The sequence below is a fragment of the Vulpes vulpes genome, chromosome 5 (genome assembly GCF_048418805.1).
Source record: "Vulpes vulpes isolate BD-2025 chromosome 5, VulVul3, whole genome shotgun sequence".
Taxonomy (NCBI): Eukaryota; Metazoa; Chordata; class Mammalia; order Carnivora; family Canidae; genus Vulpes; species Vulpes vulpes.
In genome coordinates this window covers 114,946,557-114,961,249 of record NC_132784.1, presented here as the reverse complement: position 1 = coordinate 114,961,249, position 14,693 = coordinate 114,946,557, and the positions used below count along the sequence as shown (strand labels likewise).

Sequence of the window (14,693 nt, the reverse complement as noted above, 5' to 3'; positions counted from 1 at the left end):
GCCATTTACGGCTTCCGTCTGGGAGATCCACAGAGAGAGGACCCGGGAACAGCCCGGACAGGGGACCAGGGGACGCGCCACCTCACCAGAGGCCGCGGCGGTGGAGGGCGAGGGAGGCGGGGGCTCGGGGGCGCGGGCTCCCCCCCCACCCCCTGAGCCTCTGGGCGGGCCCTCAGGGGCGCCCACGGCAGAGCCCCTGCGTCTTCATGCCAGCGGGGTCCCCTCCTTCCGCGGGTCCTGCGCTCTGACCGCGGAGCCTTTGTCTTTGGTGACTTTCCAGACCAGGATGAGGAGAGCGATGAGTGTCATCAAGAGCGTAGAGAAGAAGAGGACCTTCACCAGGTAGGCGGGGTCCGCTATGGCGGTGGCGAGGGTGCCCTTGTCCCACAGGAAGGCTGGGAGTTGTGAGGAAGACATGGGGAGCCGAGGGGTGTGGACGCAGACTGCCCCGACGGCTACACCCCAGACGGCCGGCGGCCCCTCCGTGCGTCCTCAGCCCTAGTGCTCACGTGCGCCCGCCGCCCTGGGATGGATGTCACTGCGGCGGAGGCCTTGTCCGCAAGGTTGAGCAACTGCTTCCCAACAAGCACAGTCCCCAAGGGGTGGCTTGATGGATGCACCCCCAGGTGGTGGGCGGGGCGCCTGAGGCTCTGTGACGTCACCTGAGCAGGAGGCAAGGGTCTGAATCGAAGGTTCTAGTCCACAAGCCCTCACGCCCGGCCTCCAGGTCGGGAAGGGCTCCCCAGTTGTGCATGAGGGCGCCCCTGAACCCCCTTTATTGTTCTTCTTTTCATTTGGCTATAACGGTAGACATGCAGGAAGCTGCGGAGATAGCAGAGACCCCGCGCATCTAGAAGCTGCAGAGATAGCAGAGATCCCGCGCACCCAGGAGCTGCAGAGATAGCAGAGACCCCGTGCATCTGGGAGCTGCAGAGATAGCAGAGACCCCGCGCACCCGGGAGCTGCGGAGATAGCAGAGACCCCGTGCACCCCAAGAGCCGACTGTGTGCAACCACAGGACCAAGTCAAAGCCAGCCAGCGGGCGTCAGAACGAGTGTGAGCGTGTACCTCTACGGCAGCTTGTCACCCGCGGAGGTTCCCGTAAGCGCCGCAGAATCACCCCAGGCCGTGAAGACTCAGGGTGTCCACACCCTCCCAGTGAGAGACAGGGCAAAAAACACGCCTCCCACGGGCTGCACCCTGCTCCGCCTCCATTGTCCGGGCGACCTTGTTAAGTATTTCCTCTAAATAGGTGGGAATTCGCATCCAGCAGCGCCAGCCCAGCTTGGAGGGTTGGGCACGACCCAGAGGGCGCGCGGGCGGGAGGAGGCCTGCGCTGCCCGCCCGGCGACCGCTCCTTGGCCTGGCTCAGCTGGACGCGGCGTCCTCATGGCCGCAGACGCTCTCCCCGGCCCCTCCTCACCCATCCTGGCCGTCTTTGACTTTGGTGATCCTACTGCGCGGTTCCAAATTTCCAGGTGGTTCTCCTTCTGTGTCATCAACGTCTTCTCTGAGATTTTCTACTTCTTCTTTGTTTCAAGTCTATTCATGGCTGCTTGTTGGAGCATTTTTATGATTCTTTAGAGTCCTTGTTGGGTACGTCCAGTCTGTGCACCGTCTTGCTGTTAGCATCCTTTTTTTTTTTTTAATCAGACTTTTTTCCTGTGGTTCTTGGTGTGCCGTACAACTCTTTGTTGGACATCTGGGTGTCCCGAGACTCTGGGTCCTATTTAGCTCTCCTGTTCTGGCGGGGCTCCTGTGACATCAACGCCAGGCAGGGGTGAAGGTCCGAGTTCTCCGCCTAACCTCATCAGCCCAGGGTCAGGGAGACAGGTGACGCCTGACGGCTGGGTGGATAGGGACCTCAGGGCCCCCAGGTCACTGGGAAGGGCACTTTGCTACCTCTGAGTGGGGACCCCATTACCTTTGGGCAAATGCAGAAGCCCGGGACCCCCACCCAGGGTGGGGCATGGGGAGGGGTGCCTCACTCCAGCTGGGCAACAGTGGGGCCCTGGGATGCCCAGTTGGTCTTTGCTCACAGGTGGGGGTGGAACCACGTTTGGCTCGAGTAGGCCAACCATGGTCTAAGACCTTGATGTCTCCTGGGATTGCCCTTTACCCAGGGTTTGGCTACAGAAAGCCCCGCAGGCTTTTCTTGAGACTCTGGTCTACGCCCCTCGTAGTGCTTCTCCAGCACCCCGCCCACGATGTAGGAGACAAAACGAAGGCCCAGGGAACCCACTGCCATGTGCATCCTTGGCTCCCAGGTGCCCAGCCCGTCCGCCCCCCACCTCGGAGTCGTCTTACACTCGTTTTACATGAAACGCGCGGTGTTCGTGAGCTCCAGGTGCAGCTCCCCCAGCCGGGCCTCAGGACTCCCGAAGCCACCTCGAGAGGCGGGCAGGTGGTGCCAGCGGGAGGACTCCGGTCGGAGTGCAGCCCTCCGTGTGTGCGGCGCCCGTGACCTCGGTCGGGTCACGTCGTCTCCCCGAGCCCCCACCTACACCTCACGAACGGAATTAAAGCGATAATGCAACGCGTACCAGTTTTTATGGGACTGGAAGGAGCTTATAAGGCATAAGGACCTTTCAACCATAAAACGGGACACAAATGTAGGTCATTTTAAATAAGAGTCGGAGTCGGGGAGGAGGGAGGATACAGGGCCAGGCAGCTTTCCTCGAGCTGCTTCTCCCCCGGGTCTGCGAGTGGCTTCCCTACCCCGGGACGACCTCCCTGGACGACGTGGGGTGTTATGGTCACGCAGAAGATGGGTGGACTTAGGGACCTGGAGGGGAGGTGCCCCTCCTGCTTATCCTACTGGGTCCCAAACACAGTCACACGCGCCCTCGTGACACAGAGGAGGACGCGAGTTGCAGGAGAGACAGACACGTCGCCGAGAAGGAGGAGGAGGAGGAGGAGGAGATGCTGGACGGGCAGAGAGACGCTGCCCCAGAGCCTCTGCAGGGGGCATAGCACTTGATTCCAGCCCCGGGAAACGGGCACGGGACCTTGCCGACCACCTGCCCACGTCCCTCACCTGTCCGAGGAGCTGACGGAGAAAGTGACCACGGACACACGCTCGGCGCTCCGGCCCCCCCTCCCCATGTCCACTAGGACACGTCATCGCTGTCCTCTTTTATTTTTTAGCGTCTTCACTGAGGAAGGAGTCACGCACCGTGTAGTCACTGTGTAAAGTGTGCGGTCCGATCTTCCTCCCCCGCAAACCGAGCCCCAGGCCCGTCAGCATCCTTGTTCGTGTGTCCTCTGCTTCCCGGCTGCAGACCCCTGGGGCTCCTCTCGGCTCTGCAGCAGGCTGGGCCTCCCCGTCCCTTACCTGTCATGCTCCTCCCTCAGGTCCTAGTCCGCGGCCTCCCCAGGGCTGTGGTTTGACCGGCTGCCCCAACTCACGTCTCAAGGGGCACCGAAGGCCTTCGATGGCCTCCCGGGCCTGCTGGTCTCCTTCATGCTCCCTGCTCAGGTTTCCAACCTGCGGGAAACAGCCAAGCACTCAGGATGCCTGAAAGGACCGCGTGGCTCCTCGTTCCCCTCTGGGTCATCGTGAAGCCCCTCTGGCATCTCTGGGGAAACACCACTGACGCACCCAGCACACGTCGACTTCACCACCAGTGGGCTTGCATCTCTGGGGGACCAGGTGGCGGTACCCAGATGCCCAGGGAGGGAGCAGGACCTGGAACACGGGGGATACTTGTCCCGCACTCCTGAGCTCCTCTCTCTCTCGGAGCAGCGACCCTGCAGCCAACACTTGTGGCCTCCCTATGCTCAGCTTTCCCTCCCTCCCCGTGCCCGGAGCAGAAACAGCCTTGCGCTTGCCCCTGGCCGTGACCCCACGGAAGCTCCCGCCAGCAGTCGGAGGCCTGGGCTTCCCGTGCCCCTGAGGACGCGCTGGGGTCAGCCTGAGGCCGTGTTCCGTCGGGAGGCCAGCGGTGGCTGCACCCCAAGCCCGTCTTCCCACACAGTCTCCCTGCTGCAGAGCTGAGCTGTGCCAGCACCTCTCGTCTCTGCATCCCCCGTGAGCTGCGATGGCCATCCTGTCGCGCCCGTGGGCGACAGCACCGCCGGCCTCGGGCCTGGGTCCTTGGCTGAATCACAGGTGCAGGTGGCAGAGCAGGAGGCTTGGGCTCCATCACCGCAAAGCCAGTTCCCGCCATCCGTGTGTACACACACGCACACGCACACATACACACAGGCATCTGCACGTCCGCCCACTCCCCCCCCAGCCTCCCGCCTCTGTAGAGTCCCCGAACTTTCCGACGCGGAACAGAGAGGAGGTCAAGCTCGCGGGGCCTCCGCTCAGGAATTGACGGTCTGCGAGCCGGTGACCCCCACCCAGGACCGCAGCTGCGGGCGAAGGCTGACCGGCCGGCTTAACCCCCGCAGGCAGTGCCGCTCCAGAGGTGCACTGGTTTGCTCCAAGTCGTGCAGAAATCTTACAACCAGGCATTTGACTTTACAAAAAAAAAAAAAAAAAATCCACCGTGGGGCTGTTCTTATTCCAAGGCTCCTCGCACCGTGGTTCTGCTCTTCTCTGCCTGCACCACCTGGGTCAGGTCAGCACGCGCTCCTCCCTGGGGCTGGTGGCGCCCCTGCCCCCCCACTCCAAGAACCCCTCTGACCTGCAGGACCTGCTTCTGTTCCTCAACGTCCGTGCCCTTGACCCCTTGGACACAGGCTGCTGGGCAAGAAGCCTCCAGCTGGGGGCGGCTCTGTCCTCATCCCCCTAAACCCACAAGCCCCCCTCCCCTGCCTGCAGAGTTGCTCTTTTTTTTTAAAAAACATTTTATTTATTTATTCATGAAAGACACAGAGAGAGAGGCAGAGACACAGGCAGAGGGAGAAGCAGGCTCCATGCAGGGAGCCCGATGTGGGACTCAATCCAGGGACCCCGGGGTCACGCCCTGGGCCGAAGGCAGACACTAAACCGCTGAGCCACCCGGGGATCCCCCAGAGTTGCTCCTCCACTAGTTCATTTGCTGCTTCATCCCAAAGCTGTATCCAACATGGATCTGCAAAGGAGGCTGAGCCAAGGAGGGGGGAATTATGGGGACACATGATAGGTCAGAGATGAGATTTCTGGAACAGGTGGCCAGGCCCCGCCAGCTGAAGTCGAGTGGCCCGCGGTCCCTCCGCACGTGGGCACCCGAAGGAGCAGGGCGGAAACAGCGGACTGCAGGGCCGCGGGAGGTTCTGTGGGCACCGCCCCGCCTGCTGCCCCGCGGCCGCAGCCTTGCTCCCGAGTCTCTCTCGGGTTTGCAACGTCTCTCCCAAGGCTCCTCGTCTCCTCAGCACAGAAACATCGACGTTATTAGTGATGATCCGCCAGGCACCCAGTAGGCTCCAGCGGGCTGACCCCCCTCGCAGGCTGAGCGACGGCCCGCCCAAGAGGCACCACGTGGCCTCGTGCTCTCAGTGGTGACAGGGACACGTGGCTGCCTCTGAAGACGAGGCGGGGCCGGGCCCAGGAGTCCAGGCCGCCTCTGGAGGCCACTCAGGGCCACGAGACAGATTCCCACCTGGAGCCTCCGCGAGGGGCCCGGCTGGCGGCCTCTGACCTCCAGGCCTGCGGGAGAACAGATCTGTGTCCTTGGGGCGCACGACCCTCAGGCGGCCTTGTCTCCTGTTGGCCTGACAGCCGGGCTTACCGACTGGAGCCGGGTCGGCTTCCGCAGCCCTGCACCCTCGGCCTGCAGAGCCCACGACGCCCAGCCCCCCTACATCTCCCGTCCTATCCCTCCCAGTCCCCCCATCTCCTGCCCTATTCGTCCCCCTAGGCAACCCCCCCAGTCCCCACCCCTGTGTCCCCCCACCCTCCCCCAGGGCCCTGCTGTTTGCCGGCTGCTCCCTCCCAGTCCACCCCCGCCCTTGTCTTCTGGGGTCCCCTCTGGTCATCTCATCCCCTCCCCTAGTTCGGGGGGCCGCCCGCACCACACGGCCCTGTGCCTGCACCCAGACATCACCCCCCCTTGTAGGCACCGCCAGCACCGCCAGCCCACCCTCCAGCCCATGCCGTCCGCCTGTCCGCTGCCCCCACTGCGCAGCAAGGAGCCCAGGAGTTCCTCCTCCTTGACCCCCCGCCGCCCCGTGTCTCCCCACTCCCGCCTCCCCGTGTGCTCCGCTCCTGTCCTAAGGCTGAGCCTGGGACCCTGACCTGCACCTCCAAGCCATGCATGCAGAAGTCCAGCAGGGCCCTTGGGGCTCAACGTGTGCCCCACCCCCACCCCAGGGCCGATGGTGACTTGAGAGCAGGAACCTTCTTTGCTGTCGTTTCCCTGAAAACCACCATATGCATGTTGTTCCCATGTATTTGCGGAATGAACAGCAGAATGTGATGTCCTGGGTAGGCTCGTGTTTTAGTTCACCCGGAAACTTGGCTCTTGGGACAAAAATGCTGCCCCCGTGCTAAAGGGGAGAGCGGATGATTCAGGGCGGGAGATATGGGAGGGTCTTGTGTCGGGAACCACGTCGTGTGACACACCCAATCTCATCCTGGGGCCCTGGAGGCCAAGCGGCAGTTTTCTGTGGGCCTGTGGAACACCTGCTCCACCGTGGGGGGTGTGGAGGGAGGGGACAGCGCCCGAGGACTCTACCTGGGGTCTGAGCACAGGCGTCACACTCCGGGGCTGTTCACCCGTCATCCTGTCCTCACTGGCGTGGAGGGCCCCAGCCAGACACACGAAAGCTCCCTCACCCCTTCCAGGTCCGCCAACAGTGGCTCCAATGGGAGGAACGTCCCACCCAGAGGCTGCAGTGCAGCGACAGCAGAAGCTGTGAGCTCCCTTCCCTGGCAGCCTGCTAGCGGGAAGGGGGTCCTGCCGGTGCACAAGCGTCTCTGAGGCTTCTGAGAGTCACGCGAGCAGCGCGGAGGTCAGCAGGCCTTGAGCCATGTGGCTGGTTCTCCTCCCAAGAAAACAGGGGAGCCCGGTTGCAGCACCAGGGGTGGGACCTGGGGCCTGCGGGAAGCAGCACAGCTGGAGCAGAGTCCCCATCGGGGATCGTGCGACCCCAGGGTTTCCAGGAAACTAACCGCGTGCCCATGAGAGCTAGTGTTTGGGTGCCTTCCAGATGGAAGGTGTCGGGGGCCAGGGGGCCAGTCAGCCGTACCTCGGGAGGCGGAGAACCTGGATGACTGCGGTTACAGGCCCAGTCAGGCGAGGGAGCGCCTTGCCCTCCAGCCCCAGCTCCCCCAGTGCCCCCTCCAGCTCCCAGCGCAGGGAGTACTTTACATTAGCGGGAGTCCTCCGGAGGACACGTCGCACCCGTTCCCCCAACCAAGCCCCACAGCGGAAGCCTGGCAGGTGCGGAGGGGCTCGACAGTGCAACCCTGGTGTGAGGCTGAAGTTACGCAGCAGATTCACTCGCCTGGACTGCTGGTAGCCGAGGAAGCAGAGAGCTGCAGGGTGCGGCGGAGCCCCCCAGGGAGCACGGAGTGTGGCCGGAGGCTCTGGTGGACGCCGGGGGGCAGGGTGCCGCCCGCCAGGATGCTCATTAGGGTGCTTCTGTAGGGAGGGGTCCCAGGGAGGAGCCTGGTGTGCGGGGACTGGAGCGGCCGCGTCAGGGGAACCCACGGCCTGCTGTAATGATCACACGTGCATCTTAGAAGGATTCCACAGGGTTTGCGGGGCGAGGGGGGGTTACCAGACGCGGGGAAACCACCCCAGCAAGACATGATGGTCATCTGTGAATGGGGCGGATGGGAAGGTGGTCCCACCGGAAGGGACGTGGGCGGAGAACCGCGCGGATCTGCGGCGGAGGAAAGGCCCGGCGACGCCGCCCCGGTGTTTCCGGGCTGCCTCCTCCAGGCGGCCCCAAGGCGCTGCCCTGCTTGCCGCACCTGCTCCCGGACCCGACGCCGCACCTGCCCGGTGCACCTGCTGGCTTGCCACCTGCCCTGTGCACCTGCTGGCTTCCCCACCTGCCCGGTGCATCTGCTGGCTTCCCACCTGCCGGTGCACCTGCTGGCTTCCCACCTGCTCGGTGCACCTGCTAGCTTCCAGCACCTGCCAAGTGCACCTGCTGGCTTCTCACCTGCGCGGTGCACCAGCTGGCTTCCAGCACCTGCCAGGTGCACCTGCTGGCTTCTCACCTGCGCGGTGCACCTGCTGGCTTCCGCACCTGCCCGGTGCACCTGCTGGTTTCTGCAGTGCTCCCGCAGGGTGCACGGGGCCCGGGGCTCTGCGCCGCAGGCCTGGGTCCCCAGCCGCCCCGCGCCACACGGCAGGCTGTGCCAGGGCCTCCCGGCTCCACCTGACTTCGGGCGCCCGGTGACCCCAGGGCTGCTTTGTTACCCGGCCTTAGGCTTTTTAAAAATAGCATCCCGTTGTTGCATCCTGAAGTTACACACGAAGAAAAATAATTTTAAAAAAAAGCATTATCCAAAATACTAAGTCCTTGGAAGAGCACTGAAGACCATCAGTGCATCACGGCTCTCGACTCGCAGGCAGGTGGGGAGCAGTGCGCATGCGCCCCAGGTCCGGGACCCGCCGGGAAAGGCGGAGAAGTGCGCATGTGCTCCAGGTCCCGGACCCCGCCGGGGAAGGCGAACTGCGCATGTGCCTCAGGTCCAGGACCCGCTGGGGAAGGCGAACTGCGCATGTGCCCCAGGTCCAGGACCCGCCGGGGAAGGCGAACTGCGCATGTGCGTCAGGCCAGGACCCGCCCCGGAAGAGGTGGGAAGGGAGCCTACAAGGAGTTGCGTGGCCCCGGCCCTCCGCCGCAGCGGCCCACGCTTCATTAGCGGCACGGACACCGCCGAAGGTCCCGTCCTTGGACCGAGGGCCGGCACCTTGGTTCCGCGTGCAGTGCCGCACTTTTGGAATCCCCGAGGGTCAATCTGAACGGGTCACAGCACAGAATGAGCCCTCTCTTTCGGTGGTTTTTCCGGGGCAGAGGAAGTCGGTGAAGCCCATTGGCTAACGGGGGCGGAAGGGGCTGGGCCGCTCATCCCGCGCGCGGGGCATGACGGGTGTTGTAGTTCCGTAGCCGAATCTTTGGAGTCCGTGCGGCCGCCGCGGGCAGAGGTGCGCTTTGCACCGGAGAGCCCGGCGTGCAGGAGCCGCGTGGCCGTGGCGTGACGGCCCGATGGCAGGACCGCGGGGGGAGAGAGGGGACCCCTGGAGCAGGCCTGGCGGACGGGGGCGCGTGCGTGCAGGGGAGGAAGCGGCCCTCCCAGCGGGGGCACGAGGTCACGGGGTGCAGGGGGGCGCCGGTGCCTCGCCCTGCTGCGCGGTCCTCCGTATCTTGCTGTTGCGTCGCTTCGGTGGCCCCAGAGGGGTTAGTAACCCAGGGCGCTCCACGCCTGGCCTCGTCCTAGGTGAGACGGGGCCGTGAATCCTCGGCCAGGGCTGCGCCCACCTGCAGCCCACCGGAGCTGGGTCCCTCGCAGGTGGGGCAGGTGAGGTGCCGCGCAGCCCGCAGCGGCTCTTAGCTGGCGATGGGAGGGACCTGAGGTTTGAGGAGTTAGCCTTAGGGGAAGCCCGTTGATGTGTGATGAGTTGAACCCTGCACAAATGGGGAGACTAGGCCTCAGTATTTTTTTTTTAAAGCACGCCTTTAAAAAAAAACAGCTGCAGGGCTCAGCGGTTGAGCATCTGCCTTCATCCCAGGGCGTGACCCCGGGATCCCGGGATCGAGTCCCATATTGGGCTCCCTGCGTGGAGCCTGCTTCTCCCTCTGCCTGGGTCTCTGCTTCTCTCTCTGTCTCTGTGTGTGTGTGTCTTTCATGAATAAATAAAATCTTTTTTTTTTTCTTTTTTAAAGCATGCCTTAGTGCACTGATTGGCCTGGCACAGAAGCATTGCCCGCTCAAAAGATTTTCCTGAACTGTTGAGAAACCTTTTTTCCCTGGTCTGCCCTAAGTTGTCTTACTGGAGGCAAGAAGGCAGCGGCGGGGGTGGGGCAAGCGTCGATCCCCAAAGACTAAATAATTTTATGATTGTGATTATTTAGCTTGAGAATGCATTGCGATTCCTGTGGGCGGTGGATTTACCCTCAGGGGTGTCTGACTAATACTAGCCGCATGTGCATTCCTTGCTCCCACCAGAAAGAAGTGAAACTGCGCCTTTGATTTACTTAAATATGCTCACGGTGATTCCTCTGCAAGCCCCATATGATTGCGCACCCAGGGACCTCCTCCACTCCTCCTGAGGCCTCTCTGCTCTGGCTGCCTGGACTTCACCGCCGTCGTCGTGAGAACACGCCAAGCACGCCCTCCCTGGAATACTCTCCCTCCCCCCTAACCCTAACCCTAACCGCCCCCCTGCCCCCAGGTGACCTTGCTCAGGGCTTTCCTGAGACATTGTCCTCAGGTCTTCTCCAACAACCGTACCTGGACAGGAGCCCTCCCTGGCCGCTCTGTCCCGGCGCCTTCCCTAATCTCCCTCTAGCATCATCTGGCCATGAATGGACTTGTTCACTTGCTGGAGGCCTGTCTTCCAGACTAGGAAGTGAGCATCAGGAGGGTGCGGTGCTAATGTGTTCACCTTCCTGCAGATCTGGCGGGAGGAGCACGTCCTCCAAGGCTTCCTCCCGGGGCCGCCCCTTCCATCAGGACGCAGCAGGCTACTGTACTTTCCAGCCTCTCTCACCTGCGGGGCTGCAGGTCCTTGGCCCCACGTCCGGCGGGTGGAGGGCTGAGGCCCAGCTCTGCTGCGGGGTGGCCGTGGGCCACCGACTGATTGTCGGTGTCTGCTCACTGTACAGGCCCAGGTTGTCCCATCGTCATATTCTCAGCGCCTGGCACCGTGTTCAGGGTCCGCGGTCTGCTTCTCCCTGCACACGTTCCCTCCTCCCTGCCCGCATCCCGTGCATCCGGGTCCGAGACCGCGGCCTGGGCCTCACCGCAGCGGCCACAGGGCGCAGAGAGGATGGCGAAGGCAGGGGCACGCCGGGGGCTCCCTCACTCCCCTACGGCTGCTCGGCGGGTGTCTGCTAGGGTCCCTGGGGGGTCAGGGGGTGGCAGCGGGAGTGAAGACGCAGTTAGGGCAAGAGGACGCAGCGGGAGACGAGTCAGCCGGCGAGTATCTGCTCCCCTGCATTCCAGCTGGGCCGCGAGAGCGGGAGGTGCCAGCAGGCCGGGAGGGCTCCCTCGCTTGCCGGCCCTCGGAGCTCCTCCAGGGGCCGGGTGAGCGTGTTTCACACTCGTCTCATGACAGCCCCACTTTCACAAAACGCTCGGTTGTATTTTCTTTTTTTAACGTACTTATTTTAGAGACAGCGAGCAGCGAGCGAGCTCACACAGGAGCAGGGGAGGGGCGGAGGGAGAGGCACGGGCGTGGGGGGCGGATCTCCAGCAGGCTCCCCTTGAGCCCCACGCGGGGCCCGGTCCCATGGCCGTCAATGGATGCTAACGTGAGCTGCAGCCCGGAGCTGGGTAGTAACCGACTGCGCCCCGACCTGACCCGGGCGCCCCTTGTTCTCTGGCCTGCCTTCCGCTCATGCAGGGCCGTCGAGGCCTCGCCCGTCCTGACTGCTGGCTCCGATCTGCAGCAGATGAAGGAAATGAGACTTGCTTCCATACCCGGTCGCCCCGCATCCACCTGGACGCTGGTCCCCTCCATCCCGCGGGCCCGTCCCCGGGCTTGAGGCCCCAGCCTGCACCGTGTCCTGGGTACCACGTGCCCTTGGCGCGTCGTCGGTGCTCAGTGAATACGCGTCGAAGGAGCAAGCCCACCTGTGTTGGGTCCCACTAAGCCCCTTGGCTTCCTTCTCGCCATTATCCTTCCATGTGACAAATGCCCGTATGGGTCTCGTTCTGTTTGCCCCCAGCCCTAGGTCCGTCCTGTTAACGTGCACGTTAGGACTGCAGCCCTGGAGTCCAAGTGACCGGGGCTAGGGTCTCCGTAGTGGGATGGTTCCCAGCTTGTTGCTGCCGCTGAAATGCGAGCAGCGTGGCGAGAACGCTCGGGTCCCGCGTGGCCTTGCGAAGGGGGAAGGTCCGAGGCGGGGTCTGCGTCTCCAGGTGGGAGCGGTGTTTTCACGTGACCGTGTTTGGCGTTGGGGAGTTGGAAGGCCTCCCGCATCCGCATGCCGGGCACGGTCCCTGACCGGGAGGCCCTGGGAAGCCACTTCACCTGCTTCTGCATCCCCCCCGACAGGTGCAGGGCCCTGGGGCTGGCGCCCCCGAGACCCGATCCCTTGCAAAACCTTGTTCCCTGCACAGTGTCTGTCGTCAGCCCTTCTTCTCCCTGCTCACCCTCGTGTCTGGAAGACTGCTCTGGGCCTTCGATTCTCTCCCATGAAGCAGCTCCCCTCAATGCACCTCACTGTCCCTGGAAAAACGACAGGGTCGGATGAGCTGGGCGCCAAGGTCACCCTCCCTGTCTCTGGGAGTGAGGGCAGGCCTTGCTGCTGCCCGCCTGCCGGGAGTTTCCTGGGGCTGTACATCGTGCCTCCCCGGGTGATTCATACCCCCGGGGGGCTGGAGAACCACACTGTTGGGAAAACAAAGTGTACAGAGGAGGGAGAAGCAGAAGAGGGAATAGCAGTGGGCTTGGAAGGGGAAGTGGTGCTGCCTGAGCTCTACTTGAAAGAGGCCTTACAGGGTCTAACTTGATTCTTCACGCTGCAAATGGATTGATTTATCCATGGGAGGTGCAGGGGCGTGACAGGGATGGGCACCACAGGTTGGGTGCGTGTTTGTGGAAAGCCCTGGAAGGTCAAGAGAGTGACTTCCTCCTTTTCCCGACCAAAAGGGTTGTTGGGAGGGAGTCTGTTGACGGGGGACGTCAGCAGGCCCCAGGAGCCCGCTGCACCTGCTCCCCGGCTGCTGCAAGGTGGCTTCTTCGGAGCGGGGCCTTGGCCCTCCCGCTTGGGGCGCAGTTGACCAGCCGCATGTCCCGGGTCCCTTAGGTGATGGAGCAGACGAGGGAACCATCACTCACTCTCTCCCTTCCAGCCTCTTGGCTGACAGGTGAGGGTGGGAGTGGGGTGGCAGGGAGGGCTGGTGGGACGTGGACGCCGACGCGGGGGAGGCGGCTGTTCAGAGGGCAGGGCTGGTCCTGCCACCTCCCGCCTCCCCGGCAGAGGAAGGCACATCGGGGGCTGGACAGAAAACCGCGTGCGACTTCGGGTTCTTTGGGGACCCCGCTGCTGTTTCCCAAGCGCCCCATGACTTTGGTTGGCTCACGTGTGTGGCTGGCGGGTGGCTGGTGCTTCAAGACGAAGGGACCCATGTCCTGGGCTCCGTGGCCTCATCCGGGCCTTGCTGCACAGACGACAGCCTTCCCCCCCGGCCCCCCCCCCCCCCACACACATCCTCCTCATGTACTGATTACCTGTTGCCGCCTTGGCCAGCGGCTTGTTTGACGTGTCGGTGGGGTTCGCAGAACTCCCAGAAAACCCGCTTTCCCTCCCCTTCATAAGCACAGGAAACAGACTTTACTTCCTGTGCCTTATCAGGCCTGGCTGATGGGTTATAAATTAACGTTTTCCACCCTCCCTTTCGTTACGTGTCTTGTACACATTTCAGAAAACCCCTTACACTGTGGAACCAAACAAAGGTCGCCTGTTGAAATCTTGATTTGGAAAAAAGGCCGTGAACATCTTAGAGATGTCCCTTCCAATAGCCTTATCTACACACGTATGGAAACTTAATATATCACAACTCTTTTTATTTATTTATTGAAAGATTTTATTTTTTTATTAGAAGGAGCATGAGCACCAGCAGGGGAGGGGCAGAGGCAGAGGGGGAAGCAGACTCGCCGCTGAGCAGGGCGCCCGACGTGGGGCTCCGTCCCTGGACCCCAAGATCATGACCTGAGGGCAAGCCAGACGCCTAACGGAATGAGTTACCCAGATGCCCCTATGTCACTGTTTTTAATATATATATTTTAAAGATTTTATTTATTTATTTATGAGAGACAGAGAGAGGCAGAGACACAGGCAGAGGGAGAAGCAGGCTCCATGCAGGGAGCCCGACGCGGGACTCGATCCCAGGACTCCAGCATCACACCCTGGGCGGAAGGCAGGCAGGCGCTAAACCGCTGAGCCACCCAGGGATCCCTAAAATTTTTTTTATTTTTAATATATTTTTAATTATAAGTGAAAAAATCCAAGCTATGGCAGAGGAACAAAGGGTCTGTGATAGCAATCAGGTAGCATCTTTTGTGTTTCCTCCCTCGCCTGATGCTTAGAGAACGGCAGATGCAAGTGAGACCGGAGCAGGGCTGCCGGGCTGCGTGGGCCACGCTGGCCTCCGTGGGGAGCTGGGGCACCTGCTGGCAGGACCTGCGCGGCCTCGCACAGCGGGATTGCTGTCCATGAGAGTTAGGATGAGGCTAGGACAGCACCGTCTACTTAAAGGTAGAGCAGAAGCCACATACATACTTGAAAAGCACTCGGTAGTCATGTTAAAAAAGGTAAAAAGAGCCAGGTGCGACTCCCTGTAATACATGCAGCCCAATGCACCCCAAATATGGACATTTTAGCACGCGATCACTATTTTTCAGATTATGAACGACGCGGCGTCTTACGTGATTTCCTAGTGGAAAAGCCCGGCATGTACTTCACGCTGGCGACTGCGCGGCCCCGGGCAGGTGGCCGAGCTTCCCTGCGTCCTGGGCGGCCAGAAGGGCCCACTTCCCTCAGCTCCTTCCCTCACTGGTGTGAACTTTGGTTGACATGCCGTCCCTACGGAGCACGTGGGCTGTGGGTGAAACAGAAAGTCACCGAAGGGTCGA

The 14,693-nt window shown here is 62.2% G+C and overlaps 1 protein-coding gene and 2 long non-coding RNA genes across 4 annotated transcripts; all 3 read right to left on the bottom strand.

The window, feature by feature from the left end:
* Nucleotides 1-204: 204 nt before the first annotated feature.
* Nucleotides 205-417, bottom strand: SMIM42 (small integral membrane protein 42). Its single transcript, XM_072759786.1, has one exon. The coding sequence runs from the start codon at nucleotides 415-417 to the stop codon at nucleotides 205-207; it is 213 nt and encodes a 70-aa protein (XP_072615887.1).
* A 4,362-nt stretch (nucleotides 418-4,779) lies between these two features.
* On the bottom strand, nucleotides 4,780-8,495 carry LOC140599093 (uncharacterized). The gene is made up of 2 exons (XR_012001822.1): nucleotides 8,044-8,495; nucleotides 4,780-7,589 (listed from the first exon to the last, which is right to left on the bottom strand). It is a non-coding gene; the product is annotated as an uncharacterized lncRNA (long non-coding RNA).
* A 2,625-nt stretch (nucleotides 8,496-11,120) lies between these two features.
* LOC140599091 (uncharacterized) lies at nucleotides 11,121-13,396 on the bottom strand. Of its 2 annotated transcripts, XR_012001820.1 has the most exons (4): nucleotides 13,290-13,380; nucleotides 12,768-12,859; nucleotides 12,209-12,284; nucleotides 11,121-11,496 (listed from the first exon to the last, which is right to left on the bottom strand). It is a non-coding gene; the product is annotated as an uncharacterized lncRNA (long non-coding RNA). The 2 variants fall into 2 exon arrangements; XR_012001819.1 differs by lacking the exon at nucleotides 12,768-12,859 and having other exon boundaries at nucleotides 11,129-11,496; nucleotides 13,290-13,396.
* Between the last annotated feature and the right edge of the window lie 1,297 nt (nucleotides 13,397-14,693).